Source organism: Aptenodytes forsteri, unplaced genomic scaffold, assembly GCF_000699145.1.
Source record: "Aptenodytes forsteri isolate BGI_AS27 unplaced genomic scaffold, ASM69914v1 Scaffold63, whole genome shotgun sequence".
Classification (NCBI taxonomy): domain Eukaryota; kingdom Metazoa; phylum Chordata; class Aves; order Sphenisciformes; family Spheniscidae; genus Aptenodytes; species Aptenodytes forsteri.
In genome coordinates, this window is record NW_008794709.1 from 1,470,882 (window position 1) to 1,487,129 (window position 16,248).

The 16,248-nt window shown below is 42.7% G+C and overlaps 1 protein-coding gene across 2 annotated transcripts; it reads right to left on the minus strand.

The window, feature by feature from the left end:
• Positions 1 to 9,282: 9,282 nt before the first annotated feature.
• Positions 9,283 to 15,982, minus strand: LOC103894343 (transmembrane protein 14C). Of its 2 annotated transcripts, none has more exons than XM_009273699.1 (5): positions 15,965 to 15,982; positions 15,424 to 15,507; positions 12,894 to 12,995; positions 10,065 to 10,152; positions 9,283 to 9,874 (listed from the first exon to the last, which is right to left on the minus strand). In XM_009273699.1, the coding sequence occupies exons 2-5, from the start codon at positions 15,497 to 15,499 to the stop codon at positions 9,817 to 9,819; spliced, it is 324 nt and encodes a 107-aa protein (XP_009271974.1). In that variant the 5' UTR covers positions 15,500 to 15,507; positions 15,965 to 15,982; the 3' UTR covers positions 9,283 to 9,816. The 2 variants fall into 2 exon arrangements, with proteins under 2 accessions (XP_009271974.1, XP_009271973.1); XM_009273698.2 differs by lacking the exon at positions 15,965 to 15,982 and adding an exon at positions 15,737 to 15,836.
• Positions 15,983 to 16,248: the final 266 nt, after the last annotated feature.

A 16,248-nucleotide genomic window follows, 5' to 3' on the forward strand; every position in this document is an offset into this window, starting at 1 on the left:
AGTTTTCAGCCTCACAGCCTCCTCCAGTAGCTAAGGGGAGCCAATGCAGCCTATAGTAATAAAGTCTAACACTCACGACTGCAGAATTTGCAGTGAGCCAGGGAATGTATCTTACTGTGCTGCACCATTTTCCTTTCTGTCCCCAGCCAGGGCTCTCTCCATTCACCAGAGCGGAAATGTTCCCTCCCTCCAGGGTTCAGTACCTCAACATTTTGCCAGCTTCTCACCCAAAACCATCCCTGACAAAACACCTGCAGAAACAAACAGCAGAGCATTGTAAATAAATGCTGTATAGCCCTATTCCCTCCTCTGAGACTGCCTTAGAGGAAAGTTAAGGCTTGCATAAAAAAGGCACCTTTCCCCAATACACCATGATCATAGCAATTCGCTTTCCAAAGGCCAATTCTTTCAGCTCAGGTCTTCTCAAGTATCCCCTTGGATAAACTCAGGCTCAAAATTGTGCTTCATTCTTCCTGGATCTGGAAATAAATGCATTAACAACAATTTCAAAATCAGCCAGTAAAGATCTGAACTCCAGGCTGGGGTTTCCATCCCCTGGGTCTCTGTAGGGTGAAAGACCTCAGGGCAAGGATTCATACAGCACCAAACACACTGCCACTTCCATCTCCGCTAGAAGCTCTAGGCCCTACTGTGGTTTGATAACAGTAACACTAGAGCAACAGAAGATTATATCCTAGCACTATAAAATCACTCTTCTTGATATAAATGTTGTGTTGTGTTGATAATCCTCAAAGCCTATCTACAGTCTTTTTTCTAGTTCTTCCATCAGCAGCAGGACTAACAAAGCCTGGTTCCTTGCATTCCCCGTGCCCTCTTGTGCAATACCTTCCCATGCCCTCACACCCTGCTCCAGACCCCACCAAAATGTTCTGCCCCTTCTCTGTCTCTACCCTCCCACCAGGGTAGAGGTATGACTGGTCATGGGGCCGTGCGAATGGTGCTTGGGGAGGTCAGCAGATGTCAAACAGACTGACAGTTTTTCCCTCTAGTCCTCTATTCAGCTAATGGTTTTCAAAAATCTTAAAGAACTGAAGCTGCTGAAACTTCTACCTCTCTGGCAAATTCAGCTGAAGGTGACAGAAAGTTCAAAACTTTTGGCAGAAAGGGGAATGGCTGGACGGACATGGCATGACTATATGAACCCAAATTCTTTGGGAAACCAGCTAATAAAAAATACTGACTTTCCAGAAAGAGGCTATGAGAATATTCCTCCAAGAAGATGACAAATTTTAAAATTTGGTCCAATCCCTTTGTAGGAGACAGGCTGTACAACGGGAAAGGAGAGCTCCTCTGGCGTAGTGAAGACCACAGCTGGTGCCTAACAGGTATGAGGGGTTTGGAGAAGGTGTAACCAATGCGTGATGGCACTTGTGTCATTCTCAGCTGCCCCCCCAATCCCAGCAAGCTGTGACTAGCCAACATGCCCTAAAGCAGCTCTGCAACGTCTTTAACTATGTGGGGGCGAACAGCCGCACCGCCCCCTCTCCTGGCTGGGTGTCACACAGATGGCTCTGCCGTGGGCGCAGATAACTGAGTGCGGTTGGGAACTTAAGCCTAAAATTACTGATGACTTATCCAGTCAGTCTTGCTCATAAGCCAAAGCCATATAGAACCTCATTTCCTAAGCAGAGGGAACTCTTGGGGAACAGGAAACTTTCCTGATGGAGAGGAAAAGGGGTATTGACTCTGAGATCTTGAGATCCCAGCCTGCTCGAGTTTGTACCCCTTCACTCAGGGTGGTTGGGTGGAGGGTGCCTCAGACCCCCCTGTCTTCAGGGAGAGGATCCCGTAAGTGCATCTCCTTCAAAAAACAATTTTGAGTGGATTAGTGAATGTTAGTTTACCCAGGCACGGTGATTAAACTAAGCCTGAATCAGTATTGCCTCCAGAGGCACCTAAAGAAAAGCTTATTGCTTCAGTTTTCTCCTCTTCCATAAATTGCAGAGCAACCTCAGGAGAAATTAACACAAAAATACCTTCTCCTTACGTTCTCCACTGTAGGGAAATACTTGGATTTCTGAGGGGTTTTTGCAAGATCTGCAAATAGATTTGCTGCTGACCACAGTCAGATCTCTCTGTTGAAAAGTGAAAAACTAAAGACGGAAGGACAGAAACTCAGGTGGATCAGTTGGCACAGCACGCCTCAGGTCAGCAACGCCTAGCCCTGCACGCGTCAGGATAATCTTCTCAGAAACCTTCGTCCAGGGCAACACCTTCATAGCACTTCAGATGTTTCACTCTTTGTTTTTTTTAATTAACCACCTGTCTCTTAATTTTTTCCCTTGCTCCCAAGGATGCCGCACAATCCTATTTCCCCTCAGATTCGATGGAAACGGGCATACGCCATCTTCACATTTTCTGGATGAAGTGGAAGTGCAGCACCCAGCACTAGGCAAGGCACGGCAACACAAGATTCACTCTGGGCAATGCCACAGCTGAATTTAAATGTTCAGCTGCTTATGAAACACATGTTTGATAAAGAATGAGAGACTAATGAAGACAGCATGACTCTGAGCGAGCACAAATCTTGCCACCTTGGATTTTAAACCAACATGTCAGTTAAAGATTTGAATGAGGTCAACTGCAGTGACCCAGCTAAACAAGATGCAATTAAGAGTAGGCTGACCTCTCTTACCCTTCTTCCCCCCAACCTCCTCTTCTTCTGTGTACACTTACTGCTCCTGGGGCAAAAAAGAAAAACGATTAGCACTAATTAGGTCTTACTTAACGTGGTCGTTTAAACAGTTAACTCTTCTCTTTCCTGCTGCGTTTTTAACATATGCGCCACACCCTGTTTATGGCTGATAGGGAAGGATCTGAATGCTTTTAACATCCTCTTTTAGCAGGTCTTTTGCTCTGTCGTTACAGAGAATGCTGTCTAAAGCAAGCCGAGTGCCTATAGGTGACACCATACAGTTAACGCTTACATGGAAGGAATACTCTTGAGGAAAGTCCTGATCCTGAAGGGCATCCTGTGGGATATATTCTATAAATCAAATATGTCTAACAAAATCTATGGCTATTTTCTGCCTCCGTGCAACACACCATTCCCTAGAGAAGCTGGTACTCTGATGGTTGGCAGCTAAGAGGAATAGGAATAATTGCAGGCTGCTGCCACCTCTGTCTCAGAAAGTCTATAGCCTTTTACCATCGACTGTCGGGAATATTTGCTTGCTTGACAGTATGGGAACGGGATATACAGAAATAAATGTTATATCCACCGATAAATACCAAAAACATACATAAGCAACAAGACGCTTAAAAAAAGCGTAAATAAAACTCGTGTGCATTCATGGTACTGCCTGTTGCTGTGCACATGCATGAATGTGGGTGTTGAATGCACACCTGGCTGTGAGAAGGATGTAGCTGAAGTGGGGTCTGTGTTGGTCAGGGACTCTCTGTGCTGCCCGAGGAACTGGCTGCTAAACTACCTATCATCTGTCCTTCACATAAATAAATGTATTTATATAAAAATAAATTTATATAGATGATATTTATAAGAGTAAGTTGAACAGAGAGTCCTTAGTGTTTGGCATGTTTGTCTCATGACAGTAGTGGCACATGGAGGAGAAAACCTGGCGACAGCCCCTCAGCCGATGTAAATGCTGCAGGGATGGCAGGTGAGGCAGCGCCTGGGAACTGAAGGTGTTGCTGGGTATACGCGATATATAAATGCGATGCAAAGGGGACCGTCTAGCACACTGCTAAACACCAGGGATGTGTAACTACCCAGAGAACTATCCAGCTTTATGGATTAGGATACTTTCGGAGGATTTCAGGGTTGTCACTCTGTGCCCACTGTAATGATTCCTGGGTTCTCACACTCCATCACAAAAAATTTCCCCTACCTCCCAGTTTTAGGCTTCATTTTTGTTTTGAAAACAGAACTTGGGTAAGTGGACCAACCTCACTCTCACCTCAGAGTATTTTAGGTCTTGTCACGACCCCACAGACCAGAGGGAATCTCAGTGGAGGGAAACTTCAGTCCAGAATTTAAAAGCGTTTACTTTGCTCCTGCTGCTTTTCCTCTATCTTCTCTCCTCCTGGTGTGTATTTTCTGCCCTACTGGCTGTGGTGCTGCATACTAATAGAGCAATACTTGGCCCATCCCCAGAGGAAGTTGCACGCAGGTTTATTGGGGAACAGAGGAGCGAAAAGGAATTTCAGCACATCCAATAACTCTCCTACCAATGGGATGCCTTCAGGTAACAGCAGACAATTTGATTCCAGCCATTTCCTATTGTTATACCACTGCTGAAAAAGCACGACCTCCAAAGAAACGTGTCCAACATCCTCTCCCTGATTATACTGCAACGCTTACAAAACTATAATGTTTATGTGTTTCTTAAAAGTGCTTGAAGAAGGAGGCCTGTCTTGCTACATCCCCTCTGCAGATTTTGTTTCTTGCTGTGAAGACGCAGATGAGAAAGGCTGGGCTCACCTTCCAATACAGATAGGAAGCGATCTCCTTCAGGGTGTAAGAAGAGTGGCAGGAGGTTTTTATTTTCATTCTTCATGCGATTATTATCAGCTCGTTAGCAGCACTAGTTTGGGATTGCGTAGTAGGCTTGGCCAGAGAAGCCTTCTGCCCCACAATCATTTCCTTTTCGTTCCTCAGGCCAGTGCAAAGGCGATAAAGAAGCAGACGCTCATATTCGGCTGAGTGGGCCAAGGAATGTATTTGGTGTTCCAGGTCAACTACAAGTGGGTAAACCCCAAATTACAAGTAGCTAAGCACTGTTTATTGTTATTTATCCTTGCCTCCACCTCTCGGGGCGGGGTGTCTTTCTCCCCCGGCTGCCAGCTTGCCGGGCGGAGCGACGGCCGCATCGGAGCAGCACTGCCGCCCTCTCTCGGCCCTGCACGCTGGAGAGCCCCTCCAAACCCTCCGCATTTGCAGCACGGGCAGCCACTAGCCAACAAACAAGGAAAAAAAAAAGACAAAAAGACAAAAAAAGACGAAGACGGACGGAAAAAGAAAGACGAAGAAAGGCGAACAAAAAAAGACGAAGACAGACAAAAAAGACGAAGACAGATGAAAGACGGAAAGATGGAAAGAGATTTTAAAAAAGAAGAAAAAACAAGGAAAGAAGGAAAGACGAAACAAAAAAAAAGAAGAGAAGAAAAGGAAGAAAAGGAAAGAAGGAAGAAAAGGAAAAAAGGAAAAAAGGAAGAAAAAAGACAATGAAAAGGCGACAAAAAGGCAACGAAAAGGCGAGGAAAAGGCGACAAAAAAAGGAAAAAAGAGAGAGAGAGTGTTCTTCACTGAGGGGGTGGTCAAGCACTGGAGCAAGCTCCCAGGGAAGCAGTCATGGCCCCAAGCCTGCCGGTGTTCAATAAGCATTTGTACAACGCTGTTAGATACGTGGTTTCACTTTCAGATTGCCCTGTGTGGAGTCAGGAGTTGGACTCTGTGATCCTCGTGGGCCCCCTCCAACTCAGGATATTCTATGATTCTAAGTATTAGTACTAAAACTCAATTCAACTTAGTTATAATACTTGCAGGAGAGGATCTCAAAATACTGTGCAAATGCTAACATTTAACAAAGTGATAGAAGGGAAACAGACATTTGTCCTACTATCATTTTTCTCATTAGATATTTCGTTTTTAAAAGAGCATCAAATTAAAACAAGGACAGACTGTATTAGCTACCAGCAATAAAACAGTATCAGACTGACCAATTCTTGCTTCTGGGGCGGGGAACATGTTATGCCACGCACTGTATAAGACAGCAACGTGGAAGACAGACAGGGAAGGGATACAGAAAACATCATCTCCATCTCACAGGTTCAGAAGAGAGGCACGAGACGACTAAAAGGAACACCCAAAGTGGCTTGTGCACTGGACTGAGCTGGGGATATGGCACCAAACCATAAGCATTTTGATCTGCTCCAGCATGGCATTTCCAGGAAGCAGGAGAGGAGATGTGTGCAGATGTCTCTGTGCCATTTTTACTCGTAGGGATTCTGGAGGAACAAAGACTTTCCTCCTTCTGTCATAACTGCCTGGAGGTTCTCCTGACCTTTTTTTCCCCTCCCATTTTCCCAGGTGATTAAAGTGTGCAGTCAGAAGGCATGACTATAATGCCAAGAAGCCAGCGATTTTAACAGCACAAAAGGATAATTGCATAATACTTCAGGCCATATTAGTTTCAGCACGGACTGACCCTCAGCTGGGGATGACAGAGCACCAACAGCTCCCAGCACAATGACTGACAGAACTGGGACATGGCAAATTGCACTTTCGAAGCCTGCAGCAGAACAAGAGCTAGGGGATACGCTTTGCATTAAAAGCAGCCATGCACTATATTCTTAGAACAAGGATAAAGTAGGACAGCCCATGACTACCTCCCTTCTAAACCATTTCACTTGAAACATTTTCCATCCTCCTCTCATTCTTCTCCTTTGCTAGTCTGTAAAAGACAGTTGTCTGTACTAGTGTAATGTTATATTCTTACACTACAGATTTGTACTAAATTAAAGAGATTTTGCTACCTGCGAACGTCACATTAATTGAAAGAACAGCTTAGAGCATGACATCTATCGATGGGTGAGCAAAGAGACTGCTTTTCCTCCCCTCAACTCAACCCTGCAATTGAGCCTCTACATTATTGCTGTGTTGTTCCTGTACAGACTAAGGCACAATCGAGGCACCCAAATGTTCAAGGTTTTGACCCCCCCCAAATCTTTGCTCACACCTCCACTAACTGGGTGGTTTGTAACATTCCCAGCCTGTACGTGCCTGGTGCAGCCCCAGTGTGAGCAATTGGAAGGCCACAAGTAAGATCCTGAGTGGTAAAGAACCTAGGGTTAGCCAGAAGTAATCATTTAGCATAGCTGAAATTTAGGTTGTCCCATGGGTTTTCCCCCTGGGCAGGGGACTCAGCTTCAGGACTGTTTCTGTATTTTTGCCAGTTATTATTTAGCTTTAAAAGATGACTAAAAAAATAGTTGCTGCTGTTCCCACGGGTCCCAGGAACTTTGTGCTCTCTTCTCTGCTGCGGTGTGGCTTCCCCTCTTCCCACGGGTCCCAGGAACTTTGCGCTCTCTTCTCTGCTGCGGTGTGGCTTCCCCAGGCAACATTCCCCCTGTGGGATATCCCAGGGCCTGAGGCACAGAGCCCTCTCCTGGGAAGGGAGCTTGAACCCATCCAGAGTGGGAACTGAAGGAAGCCCAACATCTCTCGTTTTCCAACTGCTATTACGAAGACGCGTACGCTTATACATCCCCCTTATTGCCACCCAGCTTCCACCAGGCACTGTAGATGTGAGAGCAACACGTAGAACAGAGGGCCTGCGTCTTCACTCCGAGAAATGAGGATTTACTAACCCAAACTCTCTTCTTCTGTCATTGCTATAACGTATTCGAGTTCTGGAGGCATGATTAAACTCTAAGTTTCCTGTTAAACTCTAGTGTCCTGTTCCTGTGCCTCGTTAAAAAAATCAGTATTCATTTCAGCTCGTGCTGACAGCTGATACCGTAATATTAAACTAACATTTTTATTTTCAGAGTGTGCTTTGAACAGAGTAGCCTTAACTTCAGAATTATTTTAACAGTTCATTTCCTAAAAATAACTAAATCACTGTTTCCAGACATTACATCCATATACAAGCTGACTCACAGCATGAAGTTTCACTGAAGCCATGGCATGGCCGCAGTGAATTCAATGCAAAATAAACTCAGTTTACATAAAGACCACCCTCAGTGGAAAAATACCACCAAAACCTACACAATAAAATAGGAAAAAAACTTGTAGAATTATTTAACAATCAGCCTAAAAGCACAGGCAGTCTGGAAAAAGGATATTAATGTCTTCAATTCTTGAATGGCTCTAGAAAATTCTATTAGCAGGGATGGAATTTTCTATTCAATTACATAGGGAGATTTAAAATATATAAAGGTAATTACAAAACTTCTGTTGGATTTTGCTTACAGCATGGTCAAAAGAGACTATGATTTAACTGAGACTAGAATTTCAGACATGCTTTTACATGTTTTTAGTGTTGCTCCCTGCAGATCCATCCTGTACAGATCAGGTTATTTACGGATTAAGTGCCGGGAAACAAGAGAGGTTACAATATGAACTATGTTCAAAAACCTGGAATTAATTTTATAACTTTTGCTAAGAGAATTAATAACACAGCACAATTGGCCCAAGGTCTATAGATCTGCTTGTAATTACTACTTTCTACTATGACAACTTTCAATCTACTACCATATGTGTTTCCATTGATTCACGACAACGGAAACATCACTCTAGCTCAATACTGTTAAATGCCATTTTCAGAACAGGAAATACAAGCTTTGAAGTGACCAATGAAATGGAGCGATTATGTAGTTTAGTATTTGCTTTGTGCAGTTTGAGAGAATTGTTACAAATTCCTTTAAACACTACAAAATGGGAAGTACTGTGCATAAGACGTAAGTTAATTTAAACCTGCTTTGCCATAATTATGTTATGCAGTTGACGAAGTTTTGATATAATCAATGGTACGGAGGTCCCAAAGTATAATCGTAAATAGTCACTACATAAAATATCACTTTAAAATATGAGTTACACACTGTAAGAATCCTAGTGTATCAATAATCTTATATCACTAAAGAGTAAGTTGATAAAGGATTTTCTTTCACACAATTCTTGCCTCTCCCTTCCATCACAGTGCTAAACCCACGTTAGCTGTGCCTGCACTACTAGAGCCGGGAGACTGCGAGCAGGAGAAGCGACCAAGATTGGCGTGTCAATGAAGGCACCAGATGCCACTGATGCATCTTCCACACTACAGTCCTCAGGCACCACAGCAGAACCAGGAACTCTCCCGGCTCCGAGTTTTCCTAGTAAAGACAGATTTGAAAAGGCAAAGCCACTTCCCTAAGTGATAAAAACAAAACGCTGATACATTCTATTGTCAAGTAAGCCTGTAAGATCAGAACTGCGCAGTGTTAACGTTAAGCTACTTTATTCTGGTTATACAGTCCTTTGGACAGATCACATTCAACTGTTCATTTAGCCTAGCACAGATCTCACTTAATTAATCCACAGAGTAAATTCTTTCCAACAACTGTTTTAATGCAGTGTTAATGAAGGCCCCTAATTTAATCTTCTGCCCCTCCATTTAAAAAGTGATTTTTAAATATCGTCGAAAGACAGCACTTGGATTAATAGTTCACTGCAAAGACTTCCACTGAGAAGAAAACAAGAAGGTAAAAGAAAAAATACCCCTTAGCCCCAAACACACAGAAAGGATACAAAAACATGCCAAATAAAGGTTTGTAACAGATTTTACTTGCAGAAAAGCAACATTTTAGCATCATTTCACAATAAAAAGGTAAGATCTGTTTGGTGTTATACAGACATGGTGTATCAACTCAGAATGCAACAGGTAAAGCATACTGTAATACTCGGTATGAAAGGTATGAGACACACTGTTGTGTTTAGCCAATTACTCCTGGTGCCTCTTTGTGGATACTTTCTTAATTACAGGTCCTCTCTGCTTCATATATGTCAGCAGTAGATTTTGGAATATAAAAACTGGAAGCGTTAAAATACACTGAAACGTGTCTGGAAAAATCAAACCCAGGACCAATTTCTCACTACACAATAATAGCTCTACCAGATCATTGAAACAAATGGCACCTTGTATGTAAACTATCTATCCCATCATTCTACTCCCCTTTATATAAAAAAAGGAAAAAATTTGTCTTGATATAGAAAATTGTTCCATCTTCTTGCTTCTGCATTCATGCAACTTCATTATCAGGTTTCTTTATCCAGATATTAAACTGTAAAATTAACAATTACTTATCGTGGGGCTTTTCCACCATCTTCAGTGCTAATCTTCCAACCATTAGCAAACTGTATATGGGAAAAAACATAGAATGAAACAATAATAATAATTTGTCAATTCATTTTCAAATACTTCCCATGTAACTGGTGCATAGAAAAAAAAAAAGGTAAACTGAGATGGAGTGAATCATATTTTGTATAATTAAGCAAATAAGAAATCACACATAGGAGGTTAAAAAAAAAGTATAATGCGTTGTACCTGACACCAGCAATTAGCCCTGCAGGCATAAATTTTCCAGAGTTGTAAAATCTTGTTCCCATGACGGCAGTCAGTGTTCCAGATGTAACTTAAACGAGAGATTATACAGTCCAATCAGCAGAGATGCATGTGTGCGAGAGAGATGCTACAATTCAAAACTAACAGAACAGAGAGAAGTAGCAGCATCAAGTAAAAAGTGAAACAGGGTTATTTCATGTGATGGACTAAAAGAGTCAATGAACTCTGTAAATTTTGGAATGAGTCAGTATGTGAAGAGTAAATCAAGTTCTAGCAGACAGTGCACACACTTGTGTGCTTCTGCACACACTCCTCAAATTTCTTTGTCAAAATGTGCTTCTTTGGAGACTGGAAATAATCTATGCTACACTGCTCTGGAACTGACTCCTTCCCTGTGCACAGGCAAATCACTAAACCTGTGCACGTAATTCCCCCACTTCTCATAAAAGGGAGATAGCATTTTCTTGTCTAACTTGTAGTAATGTTCTGAGAATTAACTAATTTATGTTTGCAGAAGACTTCAAAAGGGAAATGTGCCATGTTAAGTGCTAAGCGTTACCAATCCATTTCAGCCCTGGACCACCTTCTACTAAAATCAGAGAGTTAAAGCTATCCACCCCGACCACTTGACAAAGAGACAAGAGCCAGGTAGTTTCACTGAGCCAGTAAAATAGAAAGGGCAATGCCTGGAACACTGTATCTCAAAGACAGACAGAATTCCAAAAGAACTATACAGAAAACCTACTGATTAAATCCTTAGCATGCATCTACTACCCAGTGGTAACAGCTACACATTAACACGTTGTTCCAACCTCTCATTTTCTACCATTGCTTCTATGCGATGGCTGGTTCTGCAGGACCCAGCTCATCTTCAATCCTAGCCGTGGCATCCTTCCTCCCTACCACCACCCTAAATATTGTGCTTGACATCTAACAGTCTCATATAAGTAGATACGTAAAAGACTGGGACCACAGTCTAATACACAAGAAAGAACTAAAATACTTCAGTATTCAAATACCTCAAGCTCTACAAAATACACACACCTCACTAAATGTAATTTTATCTAAGACAGCAGTAGAACACACCTTCTCCAAAAACTTCAAAGCATGAAAAGGAGGAGGAAAAGACTCCATATGCTACTGAATTATAGAAACGTATCCATCTCTCACATTTGGGAAAATACTTTGTCTCACTCCTATTAAGCTTGCTATATTTGCAGTTTATTCCAGTTATTTAGGCTTGACCATGCACAGCTTTTGACCTATCCAGTAGATGTGAAAGTGGACAATGCTGAAGTGGAACGAAAGGCTGGGCCTTCCCCTTTTACTTCTGACTTTGGCATATCAAAGAGCTACATGCTATGTCACCGCTTCAGTGAACAAATGCTACCGTCAGTGACAGCTCCTTAAGCACTGACTAAGCAGTGACTCTCTGCAGTTATCTTCTCAAAGTCATGAAGAAAGGAAGCTCCAGTTCTGAGAAGAAGGAAGAAGAAACTGCATTGCTGAAGCTTGCTTCTCTGTTAAATCTCCCCAGGCGTGCAACACCTTTGTAATTCCACATATTTGTCACATATAAAAATAAGCCAATCACAGTCTCTGCCATTTTCAGCGATAATAAAATAGCCTGCTAGGGGTATGGGCAATCTGCAGGGAAATCACACTTCCCAAAATGCTCCAGCCTCCTGCAGGATGCTGAAAGTAGGATCCAGCCAAAAAGAGGACAGACAGAGGTCAGACATCCATTTACTAGCACTTCCCTTGCACTATGATCCTTCAAACACACCAGCACGAGACAGGTGCATGGTGGCAGCCACCAATTCAGCCAAGCCTGGGGACTGAAACATAGCTAGTGCTAGAGGACTGTCATGCACTGATGTCTTCTACAGATCAGGAGAGGAGAGGATACTACTAACACAGATACTGGCCAAAGGATCACACAAAACACATGCTCACAAGTACCTGAGATACAGCAGCCTAAGAAGTGTCAGGCATCAGCTGAGCTGCAGGAATTATCTACATATATTTTCTCAGCCCATTCAATTGCAAGGTACCCTAACTTACTAGTGAATGCAAAAAGTTCAAGTCATGTTATTTTGCAACTGGCATGAGTTTTAGGCACGCACAAGTTAAAGTGATAGGTGATAACCATCCTAACCTGATTGCAACCCTGAGCTCTATATGGTAAATGGCAGAAAGACAACAATTGCATTTTGGAGATTCACACCATACTACATAAAAGTTTTTAAACACAAAATGCTGATTTTTTTTTTTTTTTTTGCTGAAGGATAACAGTATTTGATTTGATTATTTTTTTTAAACCACGTAAGTTTCACTTTATCCTAGCACACGTTTTCCTTCACAACCTGTAGGTTTTTTAATGTCCAGAAGACAAACTCTAATGATAAATAACAGATATTTTCCTCTCCTGTTGTAGAAAAGAAACAAAAATGTAAGTTCGAACTATCACCCAAAGCACTTTGTACTTCTTGCAGAAGGTGTGCAGGAATGTAGTGAGAAATCACTGAGCAAGACACACCAAGACAAGCAGTTTTTAATATGCATTCTCAATACGTTCTTTAAAAAAATAATTAAGTAATGCTAACAGTTCACATTCCAGGGAGAACGGAGTGGAGTTTGGCCACTAATGGAGATTTTTCACTAAAACACAAGTTTAAAGATTAGATTGAAACTACATTTATAACACCATCAGTTTAACTCTTCCGCAAAGACTTTTAGGTACTCATTTTAAGTATCCAGTTATTTCAGGGTAAATATAATACTTCCTAATTAAAATTTTAAACTACTTACTCAGAGAAATCCAAACATTATTTGGATTCTGTGAGAGCTGATAGGCACCCAGTCCAGCCAAACTCCCAAAGAAAAGGCCAGCAGCTAGTGACGGGACACTACCTGAATAAGTAAAAGATAATGCATTTATTAGAAGCTCAGAAATAAACTTGCTCATCAGCTTCTCTGTTTTGTAAAACACCAACAACTTAAAAAAAAAAAAAAAAGAAAAAAAAAAGAGATGGGCATTCATTGTTATAAAGCAGATTAGAGGCTTTTTTTAAAGATATTAAGACCATGCTGATGTGCACCAAGAAACACGTTCAAATACTCTTGCATAAGATACAAATAGCATTAGTATTTAATTCTTTAACAGCAAAGCCATTAATACATTTGTGATGGAAAGAATAGTGAGAAAAGCAAAAGAATTGGTGTTTTCTTTGTGCAAACTGAAACATGTTGTTTCAACACAGTAATATCAGAATTTCTTGAGAGGCAGTAAAGTAGATGGATTAAATAGTAAGGGTTTAAGATCAGAAAACGGACATGTGGACTGAACTGGGCAGGAGGGCATTCAGACAAACAAAGAAAAAAGTTGCTAAAGAAGAGAACAGAGTCAAATAAGAGAGGTCACACCTCTTAAGTACACATCAGATCTTAAGATCCGATCCAAAGGTAACTGCAGACTTTGGAAGAAGGTTCCCTGGACTCACCTAAACTTTGGATCAAGTCTTCAGTATAAATGACAATCCCAAGCTACAAGAAGATAAAGGATACCACATCCAAATTGGCGATTTATAGATTACATCAAGTAATGAAGCGGTATGACCACTGTGAGTGGTGAATGTCCTCATTAAGGTTAAGGGAGAATTCAGGACTTAATGCTACTGAGGGTGATTCTTTATATATTCCATATTCAGGTCACTTTTAAAGGACTCGAGATTGCAAAGCTAAGCTGATAAAGATCTCCTCTCAATGTTACCGGAGGATCGCATACTGCTACCAGAAAGTAATAATTTTTCAGTCATCAACAAGGCAGCTGTAACATTGCTTCAGATCCTGCTTTTGGTATAAAAAACAAAAGATAAAGATGATAGAAAGCACCAGATATTCTTGTATATGTACAAGAAAAAGATGCACACTCTAGTAAGTGGCTGCTCTGGACAGAATACAGTTTAGCAACCAACGTGTGGTAGCTACAATTTTTTGCACAAGCCTGGGAAGCCCACAAAGGGCCATCATATTCTTCAATTTTACCTCAAGGCATTGTTTAAGCAGCTATGACACATACACTTATTAGGACAACCACACCACCTCTGGCTCAGGAAGTTCCTGAGTCTCAAAACACCGGGACCCAGAGAACTCACTAAATGAAGAGAGAAAATCAATCAATCACTCTTTGCTTGCCCTGTTCTCATATGCTTCCCAAGGCACCTACTGCTGACCACTGTCTATGTGGGTAAATAGACCTGGTTGTAAAAGAACAGATCACCATCTCAGCTCTGTAAATGAAAGTTCCATTTTCTTTTGGTTTCTTTAAGTTATTAGTAGGGATACGATAGCTTTTTTTTTTCCTTCTCCTTACAAGTCACCATAAAAGTTCCTGTTCCCCCTTCAAAAATCCTGTGACCTGGATTCCTTTGCCTCAGCATGACCATGTCCTCTCATCTGGGACCAGAGGATAAGAAAGACACCTACCATTTCATAATGGCCTCAGAGAAATACAGATGCAATTAACTCAAGTTCTCAGTATTGTCGCTCCTGCCCTAAAATCCACTCACAGCTCAAAGGATGAATCAAGCCAATAGAAAGCAGATTGGAAAAGGCATTAGCATCTATGTAGTCAAATGCACTGGTAAGATTCTTACTGACTTCAGCAATGCACCTCCGTACCACAAACACTAAGATGGCTTAGGGATTTCTCAAAGCTGAAAGAGACAGTATTGCAGCAGGGACAAATCCACAGTTCTGTCCAGAGGAGGGCAAACTCAGAAAAAGGTCAGAAAACAAAAGCGGTAGGTCAGAGGGTAAGCTTATGATGCAGAGCCCAGAAAAGGAACAAGCTTAAGGACTGATTTGCATTGTTCAGCTCTACTTGGAGAAAGGATCCTTCTGAAAACTCTCTGCAGCTTGCAGTACACTGTTACCATCAAACATTAAAATGAGAATAAAACTCCAAGGAAAAAAAATGGTGATTTATGTCATAAATAGAAATATGGCATAATAGAATGCTTATATTTAAAACAGCAGGGGAAAAAGCCTTTCTGAAGCAAACTTATGTCAGTTCACCCAAACAGCACAAAGCAGAGGCAGGATACCAGCATCCACCAGAAAGCAGATTGTGGGCTCATCAGCCCAAAGCACCAGCTCAACCCAAAAAGCACCACACCCCAACAGCAGCAAGTTATCAGCACATGGCACAAACTGATAAACTTTACTTCTGCGTGAACTTCGAGATAGGAGACTTTCGTAAAAAGCCGCCCAGCTCACACAAAGTTATTGGGGGGCGGGGGAGAAGTGAAGGAGATACAAGCGCCTTCCCGCACAGTACCTGCTTTTGCATAGCCAATGAGCCCTCCTGATGCCACCAGGGCAGCGTAGCCAAAGCCGAGCCAGTCCACTGCCATGCTGAAAACTGGAAGAGAAATTAGGGTGAGGGTCGGTATTCCTTAATTTTTTAGAGAAAAAAAATAATAGCATTTTGCCGCGGGGGGCTTTTCCACGAGCAAGGCCTGCCTAAAGCCTAAGCCCTAAACCGAGTCCAAGAGATGAAAACCGATTTGTTGGGAATGCAGCCCTGGGGGCGGCGGGGCGGACTTGGAGGTCAGACCCGCCGGCCCCCCCACGAAAAAAACGGGGCTCCCCTGCCCGGCGGCCCCGCTCCACGGCAGCCCGGGGCGGAGCAGGCTGCGGAAGGGGAGGCGAGGGAACAACGCGCCGCCCAAAGCTTCCCTTTTCCGGCTGTTCTGAAGGGAGGACCCCCCGCCTCAAAAAGAAGAAAAAAACAAACCAAAAACCAACAAGAGGCAGGATAGGGTGCGTCCCGCAGCCCGGGGCTGCGGAGGAGAAAGTGTTGGTGTCTTCCTACCTACCCGCAGAGCTGCGGGTAACTCCCCCGGCCCCGGCGGGGGCGTATCGAGGATGCCCGAGCAAGCCCGGGTGCCTACAAACGAGGAGCGACTTCAGTGCAGACGAGGTTTTGTGTGCTTGTTCAGTGAGGGGCAAAGCCCCCTCATAACTGCATTCGTGTGCACCCTGTCCATCCTAGTCCTGTACCAGAATTGGGGGTATGTGGTACAGCTGAGAATCTGGGGTTGGTTTTTGGTGTGGCACGAGCTACAAACTCTGGGCAGCCTGCAGGCCCCTTCTAGCTTTC

Coding starts and splice junctions, on each gene's coding strand:
- LOC103894343 (XM_009273699.1), bottom strand. CDS start 15,499: ATGGCAGTGGACTGGCTCGGCTTTGGCTACGCTGCCCTGGTGGCATCA. Junction 12,996..15,423: donor CATTGGCTATGCAAAAGCAG/GTACTGTGCGGG, acceptor TTACTTATTCAG/GTAGTGTCCCGTCACTAGCT. Junction 9,875..10,064: donor GGGCTAATTGCTGGTGTCAG/GTACAACGCATT, acceptor TCCCATATACAG/TTTGCTAATGGTTGGAAGAT.